General features: G+C 37.1%; 1 protein-coding gene and 1 pseudogene across 1 annotated transcript in view; both read right to left on the reverse strand.

Annotated features, from left to right (window-relative positions):
* Window positions 1-4,456: 4,456 nt before the first annotated feature.
* Window positions 4,457-4,590, reverse strand: LOC130021488 (uncharacterized; annotated as a pseudogene).
* Window positions 4,591-9,174: 4,584 nt separating this feature from the next.
* The window catches only part of ITGA1 (integrin subunit alpha 1), a 180,937-nt gene continuing 164,603 nt past the window's right edge, over window positions 9,175-25,508 (reverse strand). The window contains exons 27-29 of the mRNA XM_056112043.1: window positions 23,676-23,768; window positions 20,408-20,524; window positions 9,175-14,193 (exon numbers count right to left, since the gene is read on the reverse strand). Coding sequence (XP_055968018.1) covers window positions 14,149-14,193; window positions 20,408-20,524; window positions 23,676-23,768 — 255 coding nt within the window. The 3' untranslated portion in view covers window positions 9,175-14,148. The remainder of the gene's footprint in view (window positions 14,194-20,407; window positions 20,525-23,675; window positions 23,769-25,508) is intronic.

The following is a 25,508-nucleotide window of genomic DNA, read 5'->3' on the forward strand; positions in this document are numbered from 1 at the left end:
TAAGAAAATAAGACTGAAAAACCCAACAACATAAACAATCATTTCTCATTGCCCTCTAAAACAAGTATCAAAGATGAGAAAAGGAGACTAAAAAAATAACATAATTACAAAATATATCCACACAATGCAATATTCAGAAACAGACAACTGTTATATGAACAACGTATAAATTTGAGATACATTATGCTAAGTGAGAAAGAAAGACACAATAACTTCAAATTTCATTAATCCAATAATATGACATTCTAAAAATGTAAAACAAGGGGAGAGAAGTCAGATTGGTCACTGAGCCTGGGTTAAGAGAAGGAAACTGACTAAGAGGAATATGGGGAAACTTTAATTTTTCCTTTTTTATTAATTTTAAAGTTTAATTAAAGAGCTTTGATTTACAAATTTATTAAATTTGTAAATGAAATTAGGTCTGGGTAGACAATATTCTAACACCAGTCTCAGCACCAGAGTCAACTTCCCTTCATCATAGTTTCCATGCTCCCCCCAACCTCATTTCCTGTCCCCCTACTTCCGCTACCTCCACCCATTGGCCACCTTGACAGGCATCTTTCAAAGCTCCGTGGTTGGTGGTTGTCGCTTAGGTGTCATGATTACAGTGTTGTTGAGTCTGTGATTTGGATATAGGGCAATACCACTCCCACTTCATAGGGTGATGAAAATATTTTATATTGTCCATTTTATAAAATATTTTATATTGTCCAAAATATTTTATATGTCCATTTCTCAAAACCCATAGACCACTGATATGAAAAGAATAAGCTCTGTTATGTGTAAAAAAGGTATGTGTAATGATACTTAAATAATCATTACAATATTTTAAGAGTCCAAGTTAAAAAGAAAATGTAAATCTATAGGGAGGGAGACATAGAAACAAAGTCTGGACTACAGAAATGCCGTCTGGTGAAGGAACAGTGGGGAAGTGAATCTTAGGATGCACTTTGAGGAAGCAAAATGCCAATAAAAATGCCACAATGTCTAGTAGGAAAGGAATGAAGAGAGACTAATTCTTCATATTTAATCAAGTCTTTAAAAGGAATTTTCAATCTATGTCCATTTGGCTGCCTTGACTAGAAATTGATTAAGGAGAAAGGATGTTTTCCTTCTATAGTTAGTGGAAATAATACTTGACATAAGACATGTGCCTCATTGGGAAGCTAGATAGCTCTTGGGATATCTGAGCTTTCCCTTTTCCTATATTATTGCTATCAGTTTAAGGATGTCTCCATAACAATACCTATCAATGCAATTCAATCAACATTCCTAAAATATCATGGCCTTTCTCCTGTTTGCTTTCAACCAACTTTTGAATTCTGTGTTGTGAGGAAGAGACTTCTCTTTGTGCTGAACAGGACTTGTCACATTCAATCCAGCATGTGTTTGTTGAATACCTGTTGTGCCTAATTGCTGCAGGAAAACAAGACGGCAAAGCAGAAAACCAGGACCCACTGCCTTCAGGGCTTTGCCTGTGTAGCTTTAAGAACTGGTGGGGGAAATTCACTGGGAATGAATTTGTAATTAAGGTTTTAGATAAATGATTACTTATCAAGACTTTTTGTGACTTTTTTAGCATATCAATGGCAATGTCACGTGTAGCTTGCCAGGCTTTGCCGTTCCTTGCACATGCTCAACCTAGGTTCGATCCCTCCATCCCTCTTGGACACCCCGGAAAGCTACTGAGAGTATCCTGCCCACATGGCAAAGCCTGACAAGCTGCCTGTGACGTATTTGATATGCCAAAAACAGCAACAGCAAGTCTCACAATGTAGACGTTACTGGTACTGGCTCGAGCAAATCGATGAACAATGGGAGGACAGTGCTGCTACAGTGCTATGCTTGAATAGTCAAATTACTTATCGAAAATACTTCTTTTGTTCTGGAACATGGATATGAAAATATTTATACATTTTATCACAATGGGGATTGTTTTAATGTTTGAATAATAATTATGTTTGATCGTTAGTTACTAATTTTTTTTTGCTTTATGGGTTACACCCAGAAATGAGCAGGTATTACTCCTGGTTCTGCACTCGGGAATTACTCCTGAGGGGACCATATGGGGTGCTGGGTATTAAACCTGGGTTGGCCATGTACAAGGCAAATGCCCCACAGCTGATCCCACTGTGCTAATTATTAACCATAAGTTTATAGAATTTTATGGCTTAAATGTATTTAAAGCTAAGAAAAATTTAAAGGCAATTTCAAAGATGTAATTTTCTAGTATTAATTTTTCATTCTAAAAAACATTCTATTTTTTTACTATTTTAAATTTAGTTTTAGTTTTGACCATAGCTTGCTAATGTTATGAAAACATTTTCACCCACAAGCAGATTAACACAAATATCTAAGATACTAAAGAAGTAGTACTTATTTTTGTAATTATGGCTATGTCATATTTGAGCAAGTGAAAAACTTGCCATTGAAATTGCTTTTCCATAAAATGAGTCACTCTGTGAGAAATATTTTAAGAAAGTCCACAGTGCTGAATGGCCTTATCCTATGGTAAGGGATAAGGTAGTTGGATAAATAAAATATTACTCACTTTACCAAATTTTGCATTTATTCCAGAATAAACACAAATTGATCAAGTGTCTATTATGTTCAGGGAGTGATGTATGTTCTTTTGTATCTCTGTGTTTTCATTTCTCTTTCCATTATTTCTTTTGTGCTTTTGAAGACATGGCATTAAAATCAAATACATCTTGGATTTTGTTTGTATATCACCCTGACAGAGCTTTATAACCTTGAAGTAAATAGCCTCTTAATTCCTTAGCATTAGTTCTAGAACTGTAAAACAGAAATAATACCAACATCTTGATTAGATTAAAATACATAGTGTTGCAAAGTTGCTTAGTCCAATACCTGGGATGTGGAATGTAGCAATACTTGTTATTATCCTCCCATTTTTTTCCTCATAAAAAACAGTAGTGTTATTCAAAACTACCTATTTTTATTACATTATTGTTTCACAAAAAGATTTCATAAATCTCTTGAAGGATACAAATAACACCATTTAAATGTAGAATAAACTGTGGGTTCATCTTAGAAGATGGAAAACTGATTGGCTGTCAGCAACGCTCTAATTGGAATCTTTGCAGTAACTTTTCTAATGATGAGGTTGTGGAAAAAGTAGGGGAAAAGAAGGGTCTGAAAAGTATGTGAAAAAGAGCAGCATCTTTTTGGGCTTGGGGCCTAAGTAGAAAGTCTGAAAGTAAAGGAAGGAAAAATAGAAAAGCAGAGATGAAGATATGCAACAAAATAGCCCTGGGCATCGTGTCAAGGACAGTTTGAGTTTGTGGCATGGCCAACATCCAGTTTTGTTAATTACAGTCTAATGGCCTCTTTTGGTTGCTACTCTGCTTACCAGGTTGAAGCATTTCCCTTTAGCCTTTGGAATGCTATACAGAATTACGGTAAGGAAATGAATTCGCCCTATGATATGGGATTGAAAGATACGACATAACAAACAAGAAATAACTGAGTAAAATGCAAGCTAAAGGCCAAAGCAGCTACTTCAATGCTGCTTTTGTTAATCCAAGCCAGTACTTGTACATCAAGCACTGACTAGAATCCTGTTACATGACCAAACTGCATTCATCCATGAAGTGTCTGGCAGCCTAGGTGCCTATGGGCAATGGTGTGTGTCATATTATTCGTGCCATCACTGAGGAGTTGGATCGTTCTGACTGGAATCTGAGCAGGTCAGCGATTTCAGACTCAAGCCTCAGAGTGGGATGACCCCAGTGAATCTGCTCTAATATGTAGGGAAGTTTCATTTCAGTCATAAATGCATCTATAAAAATCTGCAGGACATCAGAGTCAATACAAGTATAAATCTAGGATTCTATATGTTCACAGTAACTTCAGATAACTGTCACCTTTACTAGATTAGAGACTTCCCATACACCTGAAAACTCATTTTGCTGTTAGTATAGCCTCATTCTCTAATGACTACTATTTGTATGGTATCATTTCCCCTTTATTTTCCTTTTGACTTATGTACCCTTGAATTTAAAGTCTGTCTCTTTTCGAGGGCATGTAGATAGATTATATTCTTGCAACAGTCTGATGATTTCGGCCTTTTGATTTTAGTGTTCAGATCACTTAACTTTAACGTGATTTTTAGAGTTGCATTGCCTTCTTGTTTTCTATATGTTTCTTATCCTGTTTGTTACTAAGTTCCCCCCTTTGCCGACTTCTTGATAGTGCTTATGCCATAATGATGCCAGGATTTCTTTTCAGTTTCTCCACCTAGGTTGATTATTAAAATAGCATGCTTAGTTTTATTTCTTCTTTTCCCAAAGTGGTAAGTTAACATTTTATTCATTGGTGTTTTAACTTGTCACTAGGTTTCTCCTTTTATTTCATGTAACAAGCCCTGCATAGAATGCAGGAGACTTGCTCAACTCAGATGTAGTCATTTCTCAGAAGAAATTTTCATCCTTAAAGTGTATGCACACCAGTTGAGGCCTGAGAGTCAAGAAGGGCAGCAGAGTTGCATGTCATTTCTATCAGAACCTAAGACATGCAGGTAAACTGATCCTAGATGCCTATGGTTCAAGCTCCTTTGCCTAGCATGCTTAGTTTTTCATGATAAGTGACTGGCTACAGTTACTGTTTTTCTTAGTTATCTTTCTCCCTCCATTTCTTCCTCAATTCACCCTGATTTGAGAATTAGGTACATCAGTAACTGTAACTCAGACAATGGAAAAGTCTACTATGGAACGTGGCTCTATATACTTGATTTATTTTAATAGAATGGAAAAAGACAAATTTTCTTCCTTATTGCCAACTTAAAGATAAGACAGATATTTGATGGCTATCACCTTTTTAAAACAAACAAACAAATAAACAAACAAACAAACAAACACTGTCCTCCTGTTGTTCATCGATTTGCTCGAGCGGGTTCAGTAATGTCTCCATTGTGAGACTTGTTGTTACTGTGTTTGACATATCGAATATGTCATGGGTAGCTTGCCAGGCTTTGCCATGTGGGCGAGATACTCTTGGTACCTTACCGGACTCTCCGAGAGGGGCGGAGGAATCGAACCCAGCTTGGCCAGGCTGACTGCGTGCAAGGCAAATGCCCTTCCGCTGTGCTATCGCTCCAGTCACAGCATTGGTGGTTCAGTGGTAGAATTCTCGCCTGCCACCTTTTTTTTTTATTACAAAATTTTTTAATAGTGAGACATCATGTGGTACAGTTGCAGACTTACACATTTTTGTGCTTGGGTTTCACTTATACAATGATCAAACACCCATCCCTCCACCAGTGCCCATTTCCCACCACCACGGATCCCAGTATCCCTCCCACCCCCCATCCCCCCATCCCACCCTGTCTCTGTGGCAGGGCATTCTCCTCTGTTCTCTCTCTCCTTTTGGGGCCTTCCACCTTTTTAATATTAAAGAAAAATAATAAGTTTTATATTAAAACTTCTTAAAGTGCAGGGTAATATATCTCTGTGATTTTAGTTATAGTTAACTATAAATAAAAACAAAAAACGTATTTTCAGTAAAGGGCTTATTAATGTTAGCATCTTATGGTGCTGATGTAATCCCTTAAATATTTTTTGTGTTTATTTTTCAATTTTTCTACCATATGTATAGCACAGCGGTAGGGTGTTTGCCTTGTGTGTGGCTGGCCTGGCCGAGCCGGGTTCGATTCCTCTGCCACTCTAAGAGAGCCCAGCAAGCTACCGAGAGTATCTCGCCAGCATGGCAAAGTCTGACAAGCTACCTGTGACATATTCAATATGCCAAACACAGTAACAAGTCTCACAATGGAGACGTTACTGGGCCCGCTCAAGCAAATCGATGAACAACGGGAGGGCAGTGCTATGTATTTTTTCTAAATGATTATTGTGATTTAAAAATTAATACTCATTTACTTAAAAATAAAATAACAATTATTCTAAAGAAGAAAACAGAAATGACCTCCAATCTTCTTTTATTTGGTTTCGGATTTGGAGCCACACATGGAGTTGCTCAGGGCTTACTTCTAGCTTTGTGCTAAAGGATCACTCATGGCAGTGCTGGAGGAACCAAATGTGGTGCCAGGGATCAAACCTGGGTCAGCCATGTGCAAGGCAAGCACCCTACCCTCTGCACTACTGCTCCAGCCGCCTCTAATCTTCTTTTGCTTATTAGGAGACTGCTCTTCCTGACACACCTGCCCCTGACAATCAATGAATTTTATATTTGGAGCAAACAAAGTCACCATAAAGAATAAAAAAGCAAAGGTTTTTCCTATGATCTGGATCTACAAATAATAAAACCCCAATGCGTGTCATTTACTTCTAGCATATATATATCCAGGTTCTGTCTAAGCACCACTGCATTCTCCTCTTGGGGGGAGACTAGAGTGGGACAACCACTCATACTTCAAGAAAAAGGATGGAATACTGGAAATACGTTTTCCCACAAATTTTGAATAGAAATTATAAATCACCTCTTGCTAACTTAGTCTGTTTTTTCTGTAAAAAGATCTTTTTCATTCGACCTTCAGCATAGCTGTGCAAGAAATATTTACAAAATAAATGTCTTCTTCTGACCCAAATTTCTTCCTGTTTTATTCTAACCTTTGTATATAAATAAATTTCATTTCTTTAAATTGTAGGTTAAATAACATAATTGTACATCTTTGATTTTTTTGTTTTACAGTATGTGGTCTAATCTATTATTATGCAGGAGGTAATTTATTATTAAAACATCTCATTTGGAGAAGATACATAGCAATATGGATTCGAGGCTTTTGTTTCATTTGCAAAAGGCTGATCATATTACTGTATCATGTACAGGAAACACCACAGACTTAATTTGCCTTTTGCTTTTCCTTTTAGAGAAAATGGAAATCTAAGAAGTCAACAAGGAAATCAGAACTTTGGAGGAGATATTAATCTTGGATATTTTCTATATATTTAAAATCATAGCAATCATTGCTGTGTGAGCCCCTTTTAAAATTTAACTTACAAGATAGGATACATATCTCTCTTGATGTAAAAATCACAGCTTATATACAAGATAAGATATAATTAAACAAAAATTCTTGACTTCTGACCTCAAATCAGTGTACAGGATACACCATGCATAGGATATGCCAAAACCTTTTTTTACTAGCTCAGCTATTTCTAATTATATCAGCATATTGAGTGTTATTTGACGGCTGATGCATTTTTAAAATAGTTTTACATGCTACCTGAGGGGGCTTGGGGATAGGACAAAGAGGGGCCAATGACTGGTGGAGGGAAGCATTCAACAGAGAGGAGGAGGTGGTGTTGGAAGGTGGTAAAGTATTATATATGAAGCCCTAGCAGCAGCAGTACTGTGAATCACACAGCAATATATATATATATATATATATATATATATATATATACAAGTTTTTACACACATGTATATATACATGGAGCATATATACATGGTATATATACATGGAGCATATATACAAGGGCTGGAGCAATAGCACAGCGGTAGGGCGTTTGCCTTGAACACAGCCAACATGGCTGGCTCGAGTTCGATTCCTCCGCTCCTCTCGGAGAGCCCGGCAAGCTACCGAGAGTATCTCGCCCGCACGGCAGAGCCTGGCAAGCTACCCGTGATGTACTTGATATGCCAAACACAGTAACAACAAGTCTCATGATGGAGACGTTACTGGGCCCGCTCGAGCAAATCGATGAACAAAAGGTGGACCGTGACTGTATATATACATATATGTTTTAAAATGTGTCTTATAAAAGCAGGGGGAGAAGAAAATGGGGGGCAGGGGCATCAGTGGAGGGAAGTGGACAGTGATGACAGAATCAGTGTTATAACACTGTATTCATGAAACCTGATAATGAATAACTTTGTAATTTCACAGTGACTAAATGAAAAATAAAAAATTAAAGTTGTTTTACCTAACCCCATCAAAAAATGGGGTGATGAAATAAACAGAAACTTTCCCAAAGAAGAAATCCGAATGGCAAAAAGGCACACGAGAAAATGCTCTATCTACATCACAATCATCAGGGAGATGCAGATCAAAACAACAATGAGATATCATTTCACACCACAGAGACTGGCCCACATCCAAAAGAAAAAAAGCAACCAGTGTTGGCGTGGATGTGGCGAGAAAGGGACTCTCCTTCACTGCTGGTGGGAATGCCGACTGGTTCAGCCTTTTTTGGAAAACAGTATGGACGATTCTCAAAAAATTAGAAATTGAGCTCCCATTTGACCCAGCAATACCACCCCTAGGTATATATACCGAAGAGGCAAAAAAGTACAGTCAAAATGACATCTGCACTTCTATATTCATTCCTGTGCTATTCACAATAGCCAAAATCTCAAAAAAATACCCCAAGTGCCCGAGAACAGATGACTGGTTTAAGGAAACTTTGGTACATCTACACAGTGGAGTACTATGCAGCTGTTAGAAAAGATAAAGTCATGAAATTTACATACAAGTGGTACTACGTGGAAAGTATCATGCTAAGCAAAATGAATCAGAAAGAGAGGGACAGACATAGAAAGATTGCATTCATTTGGGGAATATAAAGTAACAAATTGGGAGACTAATACCCAAGAATAGCCGAGATAAGTACCAGGAGGTTCACTCCATGGCTTGGAGGCCAGCTGCACATGCTGAGGGAGAAGGCAGCTTAGATAGAGAGGGCAACACCAAGTAAAATGTATTGGGGTGATCCTCCCAGGATGAGAGATGCATGCTGAAAACAGACTATAGACCGAATGTGATTGCCACTCAATGCCTCTTTTGCAAATAACAGCACCCAAAAGGAGAGAGAGAACAAAAGGGAATGCCCTGCCCCTGGGATGGGGTGGGATGGAGTGGGAAGGGGGTGGGAAGGATGCTGGGAGCACTGGAGGTGGGGAATGGGTACTGGTGGAGGGATGAATACTCAATCATTGTATAACTGAAACCCAAGCACAAAAATTTGTAAGTCTACAACTGTACCTCATGGTGTTTCACTAATAAAAATTAAAAAAAAATTAAAGTTGTTTCAAATTAAACACCTACTAATGACTAGGTTCAATAAAGATGCTGCTTGTTTTTGAATATATCACATTTTCTTCTCATGGGTTTGTCCAGTACAATTTATGGAAATGCTCATAACTTTAAGCTCTCACTGAGTTTATTCTAAGGCAAATGAGAAAGTGAGCAATGCATTCTACGTTAGACCGTGCAGAAACGTTTATTGGGGTGAGAATGTTACATGTTTCGAGGCAGTGGTTAATATATACACATTTCTTATTTTAATAAGGTGAATACAATTTTTTATGCTATCCATGAACAATTTTCCCACTTCCCAGTAGTAATACACAGTATAACATTCTCCTACAGGTCACTATTTCCTGGCAAAGAATGCAGAGGCGGTTGTTTCCTGAAGGGGCAGGCTATCTCAGAAATAAGTAAGGGGATGTCCTGTACAGAATGGTTCCGAAGGAAGGCCATCTGAGCGATTGTTATTTCAAATGTCTGTTTTTTCTTAAGTTCAAATGTGTTAAAGTCCAGGAATAACCCTAGTTAATACAAAGTTAAAAATACTTTTGATCTTATTTAACCAAAATTTATTTGTACAAAGTACATGTCTTTGTATCATGGTCAAGGATGATGTGTTTACAGTGTTTTGAGGAGTAAGGATATATACATAAAAGATAAATAGCTCCATCCACCTCCCCCCCATTTTCCTCTCCATGTTAAATCCTGCTGAGGTTGCTGAAAGGTTGCCTGTAGGACAACCTGTGTTGTCACTCTGCTGCTCATCTACTCTCTCTCCACCTCTTAGGGTGGAGGTAGGTTAGGTCAACAGGGAAGAGGGTGATTGGGGTTCCTCAAGAGGACAACTACTTTTATTCTATGATACTTGGAAATTCTTTTTGAAAGCTCTGTAGACTATGTGGATAGATCAAACTAAAATAAAAGATAATACATTGAACCTCCATCTTTTGAAGAACACCTCCAACATGGAGCTCTAGACAGTCATTTAATTTTTAACATAAAGATGTGACCTAAAATGTGGTAAGAGTAGAGATAACTCCAGGTATGTCCCTAGTGTATTGGTATAGTTTTCAAAACATGTCAGCTCACCAGGAAGAATGTGTAATTGCTCAGAGTTCAGCAAGAGAAGCTTAGAAGGGCCTGGGATAGGATAGACCAGGTGAAAATAAAGTCTCTCCACTGCAGCCTGAGGGAAGGAACACATTGGAAGGCCGAAGGCAGATCTGGCCAATGGCTCTGGGTCCAGCTGCCTAGTTAGTTATCAGGGCACTGACGATCTCCAGAGCCATAATGGAATCTTCTGAACACATTAACTGCACAGGTAAGGTTTAAACATATTAAAAACCAAACCAAATCAAACTTATTCCAGAGTCAGGAGTCTAGATTCACAAGTGATAACTCCTTCTTGCATGTTTTTCGTTAGGTACCACTTCCGTGAGATGTGACAATGTGTGTAATGTGCTGGTGGTAAGTTGAATTGAATTCACCACCAGAGAGGCAAAATCATCCATACTTATTGGTTAAGAACTGGCATGCCCCTGGGTGCCAGACATCATTGGGAATAATGGGGGCTGGGGCTTACTAACATGCCTTGATCCAGGTTTCTTTCTGGTTGTTACTTGGAATTTCTACATTCAAGTTAAAGCTTAATATAAGAATAAATGATACAGACTTGTCAGATCACCTTAAATCTTAACTGTTTAACTTTTTTTTAACTCTTAACTCTTTACCTGTTCTTTGGGGGTGCATGTCCCATGGTGATTGGTCACTCCTGGCGATGGTGAGGGAATCAGACCAAGCCAAGCACCCGGATGCTAGTGCTTTATCCCTCCAGCTTCTTTATTCTACATTTATAGGGTTGCAAGCAGTGCGTACAGGGGGAAAAGGAAGTGAACAGTCTTTTGTAATGTAATGTACTTTGATTTTCTCTTACTGCAGAGCTAATATGCAGCAGCATTTCAGCATTCTGGCCAGGAGTCTGATTTAGGTAGGTTCAGTCTTACTTGAAGGATTTGTCTGCTGAATTCATTCTGAAGTCATTTTCATACCAAAACACCTGATTTTGTAGTTAGATGGCATATTTTGGTTAAAAAATAACATCTGTTTGGGCTGGAGTGATGGTACAGTGAATAGGATCTTGGACGTGTCCAACTGTGTTCGATCCCCAGCACCCCATATGATTCCCTAAGCCCTGCTAGGAGTAATCCCTGAGCAGAGAACCAGGAGTAAGTCCTGAGCATCGGCAGGTATTGCCCCCCGACTAAAACCAAACATCAGTTGGAGGTTTAAGCTCATTTTCACATTGTTTCGACTATGATTTTCATGGCTGAGGGTGGATTTGGAGACTGCTGATGGAGACCTGGAGGGTTGAACTCTATTGGGTCCACCTGTCTCCCTAGATACAATTTCTATGCAGATCCTATTAGCGTTCACACATCTCTTCAAGATATTCCAGCTCTGAAGCACACTGCAAATGGTCTCTGTTGCATTCTACCATGCCAACCCTTCAGACAAGCATTGCATAAATGATCAATGCATCGAAGCCTGCAGTCACAGAAATAAAAGAACTTGTCTTCAATAGTTTTCTCCAGTAGCCTTCCTGAAAGCCACCCTTGAAGGGGAAGACCAATGGAGGGAGATAAAAGAAGGGTTAAAAATAAAATAAATTGAGAGCATAGGATTCTATATTTTAAAACATGATGCCAGAGGCTTATTTATTTGATTGAGCATGTGACAGTACTTGACACATGAACCATGCTCTGGACCAAGGTTTTCCCTAGTTTTTGTGTTATGCAAAGCAAAACCATCAAATCACATAGAGTAGATAATGTATTAATAAATGCATTTTGTTCTGCCAGAAAGTGAACTCCATATTAGCTGTTGGGATGTTATTTACCCAGGCAAGCTATGGTGATGGTCCTTCAGACTTTGTGTAAAGAGAATATGGGCAGGTCTTTCTACGGCATGTGATTTTCAATGTACTACCCTTTATGTATTTCTTGATTTCAACTTCTCTCCTCTTCAAGCTTTCACATTTCATTAATATTAAATAATATTACAATTTTAGAAATAAAAAATTAGGGAAATATGTAGCATTATGTCTGTTGGATTTGGTATCACCATTTCCAGCAGAATTTGAAAACTGATTTTATTGTGCGCTTTATGTATGTGTAAAGAGAAACAATACATTCTATTTATTGATTATATTACCTCACTGATGTGTCAAAATCAACTCTTACTTGTTTATGGGAGTAGACATAAATTTTTAGGAATTTTTCAAATTGGTTAGGTGGCTTTGTAGTTAGAAAATAAACATAACAAAAGAATAGGTGAATTGGCAATTGATAGATTTTTTTTCCTTTTAAAGAAAAAGCAGGTTGAAGAGAATAGCTTTTGAACTTGAAGGGAGTGATTCCTTGGAAATTTCACTGGAAATTTCTGGGCAAAGACAAATTAGCAGAAGGACACCAAATCTCTGGAAATATTTAGACTTTTCTTGCTACCAATGACCATAGCACTGCCCAGGCACTTGGCTATGACCATCAGCATGGTAGATGTGGACATGGAGAACCAGAACATAGGCTGACTTGGAGTCCACATATAATTTCTTGGAAACTGAATTTAAAACTAAAAGCTAATGGCACTTCCTTTCTCCACTGATTTGTTGTTTGGTTGTTTTTAGACAGAAGAACCCAGGACTTTCTGGAAATAACAGGTGTAGGTCTTGTGATGGTAAGTTGGCAAAGGGGTGGAGTTTTTGCAGATGTATCAGCAAATTTTACAGCAGTAGTTTACACATGCAGTGACTATACATTCATTCCTTGACATTTTCCTCTGAAATGAAGCAACCTAGGACCTTATGTTATACTCAAGTCCAAGCCCATAGCGGTTACTTCAAGAACAAAGAAACACGTACAAAGTTGTGACATTTTCCTACTGGTGTGAAGTTTAAAACCTGAAGTTCTTTAAAATACATTTCTGGAGTTTTATTTAAATATTAACATGCCCACTCAAAAAAGTAGCGACCTCTTGATAAAAATACAATATTGAAATGGAATACTGCTTTTTTCTTCATAAAAATAGGAAATGCATTTAAGAAGTTAAATATCTTAAAAACAAAATACGAAAACCCACCACACTCTCAGTTTGAGGGTTTGAATGAACCATGTACCAAAGAGCTGAAAAAGCTCCTACTTTGGTTTGCAGCCTGGGATCCCTAATGCTTAAAGGCTTCTCAGAGAAGATTTCAGCATTTCAGTAGCATTGGTCTCACTTCCAGTCAGAAACCACTTTAGCTACCCTCCAGACAACATGATCTTTGATAAAAAAAAAAATCAGTGTTATGTCACACAAAACTTGTTTTTTCAATATAAAAGCTTTTACTTTTACAGCTCCATATCAAAACAAAGTGTGCTCTATACAAGCTTAAATTAATCCATTTAGTTCATTTGCTTTTACAAAGTCTGTCTTGGTTTTCCATCCTAGATAGAATTTCAGCACAATTTGCTCTATTTTCCAAATATCTTAGGAAGAAAACTTTCAAAGTGTGGAACCCGACACAAAGATGCTGAATATTCCCTCTGTTATTCAATTCTACTTTTAAAGTTCATACTATATATAGACTCTACCATGGGAAATTTTTCTCATTTGAATCGGGAGACATGATCTTTTTTCAGGTAACTTCTTTCTTGTCATTTACAAATGCTGATAGTCGTGTTGTATAGGAATATCCATCAGGAATCATGGGGGAAATAATCTTAATTTATATTGCTTTGAAAAGAAATGTTTCAGTAATTATAAAAATCTTTTTTATGTATTCCTTAAATATTTTGGTGATTTATATATATAAACATATTTATATAGGTTGTACTTCATCTTCAAAACACTTTGTAATTTTGCTTACTCTACAAAAATGAGTAATTACTTAAAAATATTTTCATCATTTAATAAAATATATCTTTATGGTATTGTTTTTGCATTATCTTTGATCTGTAATTTTCCAAGTAATTAATCCCTGATGGATTACAGAAAGTTATGTGACTATGTCTTTAATTATATATAAAAATTTCTTGTCACATATTTGAGGCAAACCTGAGGAAAAATCATTGAATTGGTGCTAATTTTTTATCTTGTAAAATACTTTATTTCTCCATTTTCTTCTTTAGCGGTCTTTTGAAGAATCCAATCTGTTGAGAAAATACCAGACATACACAATTACTTATATAAATGTATGTAATAAATACTAATTTCCTTGGAAATATGTAATTTTGTAATATTTTGACAATCCAGGAAGTTATATTGATCACAAATAATTGACCTACACAAAGGTATATCTTATTGACATTTATCAGTTTGCTGTTACATTTAAACATTTTCATTGGTTAAGTTGATCTAGAGGTCAAAATTGCTCCAGGTGATAAACTTACTTGAAGGCGCCTGGAAAATTTATTGAGGTCATGAGAACTTTAGTAACTTGGCACAATCTCTACTTTGTTACCATCTTTTAAAATTTTTTAAACAGGAATGTCCAGAGAAATTGTCATCAAATAACTTATGATCACCAACTGAGGTTATTAGAGCTGATGGAGAATCTGGTAGGATTTCCACAGTTAAGGAGGGAATAATTTTAAATGTGAGCATCTATCTATGCAGACTTTATATGCTGAGCCTCTTAAAAACATCCTTGTACCATTTGGACATGAAAGTAAAGTCACTAAGAATACAAAGCTTTGAAAAAGAAAAATATAAAATTGCACTTAGGTTATTAGTCCTTATACTTTGTGATTTGAAACATCATAAAAATTTAGAGTTGCTTTATATATTTATTTCCTAATAAAATATATTTCTAATTAAAAAATAATAATAATAAAAATACGTGTATGAGTTGGAAGACAAGCTTTGTAATAATCTAATAAAAAATTTTAAAAGGGATTTAACAGTCATAGAGAAGAGACTTTTTTTAAAGTTTGAGAGTAGATTTGTTTAAGGAAAAGAATAAATCAAGTCTTTGAATATGGAATGCTTTGAGAAAGTTCAAATTAAGGATCATGATGTGATGGTTAATTATGCAAGGGAATCCTCTTTACATATGTTTAAAATAACTATTAAACAATTGAGGGCTGAGAGGCTAAGAGATTAAAAAGATGCCATCTTAATTAGAGACATTTGTCACAGAACTTATGCCATGCCAGAATCTAGGAGAATCAGGAATCAGGAGATGATGTGGACAAAGTGACAACAGAACAAATTAACATTAGGGGAAAAAAATGTATTTGCCTTCCTTAGAATGCCAGTGCTGCACATTCCCGACACTTTTCATTGGGCAAGCTAAAAAATTCTGGATTCATGAATGATTGGGCCCCTGACTCAGTCCCACCTGTGCTGAGTGGAGAGCACATCACCTTTCAAAGCAGCAGTGGCTTATGATGAAACATTGACTTTCGCACCTGCCGGTACGTAAAGTTCTATCCTTCCTCTCTCAAGTGCATTTTTGCTTCTTTTCACTTTTCCTTTGTTTCCACACATTAAATGCACTCTTTTAAAATATAGCTTGCATTATTTAAAGTTTTCCACCTAACCCATTTTATGAATCATTGGATTTTTAGTGGAAGCTGGGGTGTGCAGAATGGATCCAAACTAAAAAGGGCCAATAGAAACCAGAATTCAAAAAAATAGTTTTCTTCTTCAGCACCCAAACGTCTTGTTTTGTTCTGGGTTTTGGGCCATACCTGGCAGTGCTCACGGTTTACTCCTGACTCTGCTCTCAGGGATTTCTCCTGGCCGTGCTCAAGGTACCATATAGAGTAGTGGTACCCAGGTTGACCTCATGAAAGACAAGTCTTCTCCCTGTACTCTTTATAGTTCCAGACTCACTCAGACTTTCTTGTTTCAGTCACTTTTTAAATTTTCCTTCTTACTGGCCTAATGATGCCTTTTCTAATTTTATTTTGGGGTCACTTTCAGCACTGCATAGGGGATCATATGGTCCCAGGACTGAACCCAGGCCTTTGGCACATGGGAAGCATGTGCTCAGGCATTGAGCTGAGGTCCTTTAATGAGCCTCCTTATGATCATTTAGTTCGAATCTTTATAGCAGGATATATAAGTAAATAGTCTCTGGAAAAATAGGCTGGAAAAAATGTTGAATAAGGTTTGACTAATGCTTGAAAGATTAAGAATGGGGGTGCTATTCACCATCTTAAGCCCCAAGTGAGATCCTGTGAGATTAAGAGGTGTGAATATTCCGCTTTCTTGGGCTACATTTTAAAAAAAATTTTAATGGAAAACCTCTAGTACATCTACACAATGGAATACTATGCAGCTGTTAGAAAAGATGAGATTATGAAATTTGCATATAAGTGGATCGACATGAAGAGTATCATGCTAAGTGAAATGAGTCAGAAAGAGAGGGACAGACATAGAATGACTGCACTCATTTGTGGAATATAAAGTAACATAATGGGAGACTAACACCCAAGGATAGTAGGAATAAGGGCCAGGAGGATTCTCTGGCCCCTTTGTGCAGGATCTCCTTCCACTGATTACAAGTCCCACTGAGCTTTGCTCTTCTTTGTGTATGACAGCCCATTTCAACACCACATTCTCAAGCTCTTTAAATGGGTGTCCCCCTACAAGGTCTCTCTCTTCCAGGTGGACTATCTTAAGAAGCTCCTGAGATTTGTTTGCAAGCTTTGATTTTTGTCAAAGATACTGCACGATAAAGAGAAAAAGACCATTTTTTAAAATAAAATCACTGCTCTATGAGGAAACTCGGACTTGTGCCTTGCATGGAGCCTGGGAATTCCAGTATCCTTTCAGAGTTCTGGAACTCCTGAGGTCTCTGCTCCATATCTAAGTAGCATCAGAAGACGTCTGGAGTTGAGAGCAGTGCTGAATCCACTGCAAGCAGAATGCACGGCTCTAAGAGGTCCTAATATAATAGACCTGAATAGTATATAAATATACTATTTGAAATAACAGACCTGTTCAATGTCAGGACCCAACGTGAGACTTTCATTACAAAGGAAAAGATTTGTATTTATTTCAGAATTCATGGCCCTCTTGAAACAATGCAAGAATGGGAATTCTTGGAGCTCCTGACAAAAGAGCCCTCCCTATTGCTTGCCATGATGGGATAATATGGGATAGGAACAATCTTTGTAGATTTAGCACTGCTTTAAAGCAATCCCTTACCAGATGGTAATTTTGGGATAGATAAATAGATGAATAAAGCATCTCTTTGCTTCAGGATTCTTCCCTGTAAAGTTACTGAGTTGAAAAAATTTTAACAATATGGTGAAATAAGAATGATAACAAAGTGACAACTTTGAGTTGTGATAATTGTGATAATCGTGCTGATATGAAATGAAATGGGCTGTATTCAATCTGATAAACTATGTGATCTTGATAAAGATAACTTTTCTATGACTCAGTTACCTCTTTTAAAATGAAGTTCATAATAATCTACTCCCTAAGGTTAGTATTCAAATAGAAAGTTGCTATTCAAATAGAAAAGCTAAAACAGTTACTAGCATATAACTGGCCCCAAACAGGTGCCAGTTTCCATTCATCTATCAAAAATTTCACTTCTGATTGCATGATTTTCCACCCAATGGCTGAAGTAACTGTACCTACAGGTCAGGATTGTCCAAAGGTTGCTAAACTACCTTCATTTGGATATAGATGTAAAACATAAGGATATATTAACAAAACACTTCCTAAAGGAAAGAATATGTCTATTTTTACAACTTTTGTTTCAAGACTGGTATCAGAAAAACTGATACTAAAAACACATTTGTTCTAAACAGAAAATGTCTACATATATTTTCTGTTTTCCTTTTCTCTTGTTAGTGATCTATAACTGAACGGAAAAGAACACTGCTCAGACTAGAAGATCATAAATAAAGGAATCAACGGCAACACATTCTTTCTGAGGTAAATGGGCATATACTTTATTTCAAACCCAGCTTAAACCGCTGAAACCACGTCTTGGGTACCACAATGTGGCCAAGTCAGGTACTACAGTTCTGAGACTAAACTAGGAGAAAAAAGCTTCAAGTTGAAGAGAATAAATAATTTTGCCTTGGGAAAGGATTTTGTTGGAGAAAGCTAGGGGTTCTATTTACTGAACTCAATGTTCCTGACCTATATCTAAGGCATAAAATTTTCCATCTTCTTCTCCAAGAGAAATACTCTTCCCTCAACAAAAAGGGAAGTTGGTCATTATAAGCGATAAAGAAATGGGAGTGGCAAATAACTCAGTGAGAGAGAAATTGGTTAGTTAGTTAAATACTTAAATTATTGAAATATTTGGATAAAAGATAATTTTGTTGTAAAGGAACTATAAAAATGTATATGTAACCACAATTTGTATTTTAGCATAGTTTAATAAGAGGCTGAAAGCAAAAGTGGTCTTATAGTAATCATCCAACCCCATCAAAAAGTGGGGCAACAAAATGAACAGAGACTTTCTCAAAGAAGAAATCCGAATGGCTAAAAGGCACATGAGAAAATGCTCTACATCATTAATCATCAGGGAGATGCAGATCAAAACAACAATGAGATATCATTTCACATCACAGAGACTGGCCCACATTCAAAAGAACAAAAGCAACCTGTGTTGGCGTGGATGTGGCAAGAAAGGGACCCTCCTTCACTGCTGGTGGGAATACCGACTGGATCAACCCTTTTGGAAAACAGTATGGACGACTCTAAAAAAATTAGAAATTGAGCTCCCATTTGACCCAGCAAAACCACGCCTGGGAATATACCCTGGAGAGGCTAAAAAGTATAGTCGAAGTGACATCTGCACTTGTTTGTTCATTGAAGCACTGTTTACAATAGCTAGAATATGGAAAAAACCTGAGTGCCCGAGAACAGATGACTGGTTAAAGAAACTTTGGTACATCTACACAATGGAGTACTATGTAGCAGTTAGAAAAAATGAAGTCATGAAATTTACATAGAAGTGGTACTACATGGAAAATATGCTAAGCGAAATGAGTCAGAAAGAGGGACAGACATAGAAAGATTGCATTCATCTGGGTAACATAAAGTAAAGTAAGTAAAGTAAGGCCCTCCCGTTGATCGTCGATTTGCTCGAGCGGGCCCAGTAGCGTCTCCATTGGAGACTTTGTTGTTACTGTGTCTGGCATATCGAATACTCTCGGTAGCTTGCCGGGCTCTCCGAGAGGGGCGGAGGAATCGAACTCGGGTCGGCCATGTTGGCTGCGTGCAAGGCAGATGCCCTACCCCCTGTGCTATCTCTCCAGCCCTGGGGGGGTAACATAAAGTAACAAAATAAGAGACTAACAACCAAGAACAGCTGTGATAAATACCAGGTTGTTCACTCCATGGCTTAGAGGCCAGCTCCACACTCTAGGGGTAAAGGCAGCTCAGATAGAGAAGGGAGCACCAAACAAAGGGTGCTGGGAAGATCTGCCCAGGATGGGAGATGCCTGCTGAAAGTAATCTATGGACATGATTGCCACCCAATGTCTCTTCTGCAGACCACAGCACCCAAAAGGAGAGATAGAACAAAAGGGAGTGCCCTGCCACAAAGGCAGGGTGGGATGGGGGATGGGGGGTGGGTGGGAGGGATACTAGGATTGGTGGGGGTGGAGAATGGGCACTGGTGGTGGGTTGGGTACTCGATCATTGTATAACTGAAACCCAAGCACAACAACTTGTAAGTCTACAACTGTACCTCATGGTGTTTCACTAATAAAACAAAAAAAATTACCACTTGAAAAAAAAGTGGTCTTATAGAAATGTCAGTTTGATGTTTAACTGGAAAACCACTAAAATTTCTCATGAGATTTTATTCTATATTAATTTTAACTCACATTACCTTATCTCACTTCTTCTAATTTAGAATTTGACACAGCTCAGAATTTTAATCATCTTGCATAACTCAGATTAAGCAAAATGTCTTTGTAAATATGCAGATTTGCCTAGTGGAAATAGATGACTACTCAGTTTTACAGAGGGTTCTAAAATATGTCTGTGAAATGACAAGATGTCATTTTTCAATGAATTCACAATCCCTTATTCATCACTCAGTGACATAACTATTGCATAAATGTGGAATTGGTGTTAATGCATTAAACAAGTATTTGATTTTTTTAAGAAACAGAGATATGATTAAGGCAAATCTATCTTAGACAAGATTCTACTGCTTACACATTCCTTTGCTTTGCTTGCAGTTTTTTTGTACTTTGGGGTCAAACCCAGTTGTACTCAAGGGCCACTTCTGGTTTGGTGATCAACATTCTATGATCATCATTTCAAGGTGTCTAATTTTCTATAATAATATATTCTGTAGCACCGATAAATTACAATTTGATTTCACTATGTTTCTTTTGACAATTGAGATAGAAAGTAAAAAAAAATTGTGCTCACCTTCCACAGTGCTAATATAAGCAACATTAGCAATAATAATCCGGCAAAAGCACTCAATAGGATAACCCACAATGGCACTCTGCCTGGAAGACCATCTTTGGATATTTGAATAGCAAGCTGAAAATTATTAAACAGTATTGTTAACACTAGTAAACACAAACCTTTCAGTATATAGAATTTTCATAGGTTATACATTTGTAGACAATAGTGCTTAGCCTTATTTCTATAACAAAAAACATACTTATTTTGTAGTAAAAATATTCATTTAAAATATCTATGTTAAATTTATTAACAATCTATAAATTTCCTTCTAAAATATATACATAAAGAATATGCTGTTTGCGAATTAGAATTTTCAATGATTGGATGAATTTATCTTTTAGAGAACCAGAATTTCTATATTTTGAAGATGTCAGTACACTATCACAATAAATACATTTAGACTGAACAGCACAGATGGTTGACATGTGAACTTGTAAAAATTTCCTCTTCTAATTTTAAAGTGACTTTTTGGTTATTTATGAATTGAGATACTGTTTTCATATAGTAAACTGTGCATATTTCAAATGTGGAGCTAAATGAAGTTTCGCTTATACAGTCACTCCCAAAGTGCTTATTCTGCTACCAGACTTTCATTTAGTTGAGTTTTGTGTCACTGTCACTGAACTTATAAATCAGTTCTTAACTAGAATAAGTATGCATACATAATATATACTGTAGCACTGTTCTCCCGTTGTTCATTGTTCATCGATTTGCTCAAGTGGGCACCAGAAACGTCTCCATTGTGAGACTTGTTACTGTTTTTGGCATATCAAATACACCTTGGGAAGCCTGCCAGGCTCTGCCATGTGGGCGGGATACTCTATTACAAAATGTCACGGTCCTCCCGCTGTTCATTGATTTGCTCGAGTGGGCCCAGTAACGTCTCCATCATGAGACTTTTTGTTACTGTGTTTTGGCATATCAAATGCATCATGAGTAGCTTGCCAGGCTCTGCCGTTTGGGCGAGATACTCTCGGTAGCTTGCCGGGCTCTCCGAGAGGGGCGGAGGAATCGAACTCGGGTCGGCCATGTTGGCCGCTTGTAAGGCAAATGCCCTACTGCTGTGCTATCGCTCCAGCCCTTTAAAAAACGTGTGTGTGTATATATATATATGCATATATATATATATGTTTTGGGTTCACACATCTGGTGGTGCTCAGGGCTTACTCCTGGTTCTGCAGTTAGGGATCACTCATGAGGGGTCTTGAGGGAATAATAGTAGGGTGCCAGGGACTCAAACCTGGGTCGACCCATGCAAGAACATGCTCTGCTGGCGCTACTGTCTCTGCAGTCTTGAAAACCAGAGTTTTACTAAACTTACGTTCGTTTATAACATAAAGTTTCAGGCTTGCTGCCTAAAACCTGGTAGATGTTGATTTTATGATTTTTACCGCTTTAGTCACTAAATAAAACTTCAGTACTCTGCAACTCATCCTTTGATTTCTCAGGAAACAAAATTTGGTTTGATGCTAATAACTAATAAAAGTTTAAGAAAGTATTTCAACTACTTATTCCAAGTGAAAGAGGAATACAATGAATGCAACAAGAGGCTGACGGGAAGTATTTGCATAGAATGGATCTGGATCCAACACCTCAACCACTCTGAAAAGGTCACTGCGGCATTGAAAATACTGAGCTTGGTAATACTGAATATATATACAGTCAGACTTTTTTTTGGGGGGGGTTACACCCAGTTATTCTCAGGGGTTACTCCTGGCTCTGCACTCAGGAACTACTCCTGGAGGTACTCAAGGGACCATATGGGATGCCAGGAATCGAACTCAGGTTGGTTGCATGCAAAGGCAAATGCCTTACCCGCTGTGCTATTACTCCAGCCCCTACAGTCAGGCTTTTAATTATTTATTTATTTTTTTGCTTTTTGGGTCACACCTGGCAATGCTCAGGGGTTACTCCTGACTCTGCACTCAGGAATCACTCCTAGCGGTGCTCGGGGGACTAAATGGGATGCTGGGAATCAAACCCGGGTTGGCTGCATGCAAGGCAAACGTCCTACTCACTGTGCTATTGCTCCAGCCCCCGAGTCAGGCTTTTTAAAAATAGATGTTGATATTTAAGATATATCTCAAATAAGCCCCTGAACTTGCATATACAGACATTGGCAAAGGATTAGTAACCCTCCCTAACCTCATGCTTTTACAAATAACCTTAGAATTTAATGCTTTTTATATCATTTTCTTTTAGTGTAAAATGCAGAATAAGTAGCTCCATTAGGAATAACTAATATTTAGGGGAAATAAATATAATAATAACTCTAACATACTGATTCTAACAGACATATTGAAATAAAATATACTCTTTTCAGTATAATTAACACTCATTTCCTGTACCTATTGGTAAATTTTGACTTTATGTGGACCAACTATGCAGTTATAAGCACATTTATAAAATATGTAAAAATTATATGCATTTATTTTTTATATGTTACATTTATTTATATGTACCTCTTCTTTAATAGTGAATACTTATGAAGGTCCTTGGTATTGAAGTAACTTTTAAAAAGAAGTAATATAAAATAAAAAGTTGTAAAACAACATCTAAATGCTAGATAATTTTCAAGTGAAATTTTCTGACTTAGAATAACCATGTGGGGTATTTAAGCTCCTCCATAATAAGATGGAAAATCAGGTTAAAGTCTCACATCTATAGCAAGTACTTTGACTTTATTTTATAAAAGGACAAGCAGAAAAATTCAAACCATTGTATTTTTACTGAGGACATTAGCATATATTTGTATCATGAAAGAGTATTTCATTTTTGTTTCAAATTTCCCTATGACTAAATAAAAAAAACCCACATGTATTTCTGTACAGAACGACATTTTCTTTAAGAATTTGTTTTCCAAGTCTGCTCTTTAGATGTCAACTGCTTTTTATAATGTCAGTTTTTAAGAAGAAAAGTTGCACAGGCATCATTTGTTAGTCAGGTGAAAGCAAAAACATCAATTTACTGGGATAGTTTGAAGCAATAAAGTCAAACATGGCATGCTAATTGTAAATATCATGATTTCTCTGAGTTTCTAACAAAGAAAAATGAGACTGAAATCACACTTGCAACTAATCAAGTATAATTTGGAGCAACAGCATCTGCCACTTATTGAGAGAAGTACTAGTAACTGCTTTAGGGACTAGAAGCAATTATAAAACATTATGTCACAAAATTCAGAGTGAAATGTGTAATATTTTCAAAACTTAAGAGTTTCACTTACCTCTCTCTTTTTATTGCCAGAGCTTAAAATCAGTGATGTATTTTCACTCTGAAGTTCTGCTCTTACAGTAAGATTAAAACTGTAAAAATGTGCCTAAAATAAAGGAATTTATTTTCAATGTATTATGTTAATTGCAATCAGTGTCAGACACATTTGAATAGTAAACTTTTTTTAAAGTAGGATTTTTCTGAGATTAGAAGTAACAGTTTTGATAACAACCAAATGTAAAGGGTGGTACTGAATGATGAGTACATACTCTCTTTCTTCTCTATACTCAAATTTTCATTTGTAAGTCTTTGTTAAAGAACATTTGTTTCTAAATAATTTCTATCATATTTTCCTTAGAAAAAATTAAACTCCATACCAGGAGGTTCACTCCATGGCTTGAAGGCCAGCTGCACATGCTAGGGGAAAAGGTAGCTCAGGTAGAGAAGGGATCACCAAGTAAAGGGTGTTGGGAGGATCCTCCCAGGATGGGAGATGCATGCTGAAAGTGGACTATAGACTGAACCTGATTACCACTCAATGTCTCTTTTGCAAACCACAGCACTCAAAAGGAGAGAGAGAACAAAAGGCAATGCCCTGCCACAGAGGCAGGGTGGGATGGGGGGGATGGGGGGATGGGAGGGATACTGGGATCATTGGTGATGGAGAATGGGCACTGGTGGAGGGATGGGTACTCGATCATTTGTAAGTCTACAACTGTACCTCATGGTGTTTCACTAATGAAAATTTAAAAAAAAAAGAAAAAATTAAACTCTAAACCTGTCCACTTTTATATAACTAGGTATGAAATAGACGCATTCTCATAATAAACTTACACAGAAGTTTAGAGACATGGAATTTTCACTATTCAACATTTTCTTTCTTTCTTTCTTTCTTTCTTTCTTTCTTTCTTTCTTTCTTTCTTTCTTTCTTTTTGGGTCACACCTGGCAATGCAAATGGGTTACCCTTGGCTTTGCACTCAGGAATTACTCCTGGCGGTGCTCAGGGGACCATATGGTATGCTGGTCAGTTGCACGCAAGGCAAACACCCTACCTGCTATACTCTCATTCCAGCCCCTATTCAACAATTTTTGACATAAAAATAGAAACTTAATAGAGAAATCCTACAAATAGTTGATTTCATACAATTAACCCCAAACAATAATAAATATAATTAGCATATACTTGTTTGTTTATTCTGATTTGGGGGCCATATTTGGTTGTGCTCAGAAGCTACTCCTGGCTGGGTGTTCAGATGCTCCGTGTGGTTCTTGGGATTGAGCCTGTATGCATAGCATGTGCTCCGGCCCTTAGAGCTGTCTCCCAAGCTCATGAACTAAGTTTTGGGTAGTTTGCTTTTAAATTATTTTCACTGTATTGAGTCTAAAAAATGTTCTCTGAATATTTTGCATGTAAACTTTATGTGAAAATATGCTACATGTTATTTTTACATGTTCACACAATATATATGAATATGTGTAAAGTCTAATCTAACACAATGAGTCCAAACATATTAGCTCTGTCCTTTGTTAATAAGGTTGAGAAGTCATTTTCTAAGTCTTTGTTCAGTAAACTGAATTCTAAGGTATTAAGGGAAGTGTAAATTTTGGTACTGTATTTACTCTTAAAGTGCAATGAAAAGAAGAGAGATGGGAAAGAAACATGAGTTTGGAAGGACTTAGAGATCACTTAGTTATTATGGACATGAAAGGTAAAATCAATCAGAACTAGGGCTTGGACCACAGATTTTTAGACTTCCAGTCTTTGTACAGAAGCATTCTGTTTGACATGAAGTAATGAGGACATCTTTAGTGCTATGACTCAATAACTGCAAAGAATAATGCAAT

The sequence above is a fragment of the Sorex fumeus genome, unplaced genomic scaffold (genome assembly GCF_029834395.1).
Source record: "Sorex fumeus unplaced genomic scaffold, SorFum_2.1 ptg000015l, whole genome shotgun sequence".
Classification (NCBI taxonomy): Eukaryota; Metazoa; Chordata; class Mammalia; order Eulipotyphla; family Soricidae; genus Sorex; species Sorex fumeus.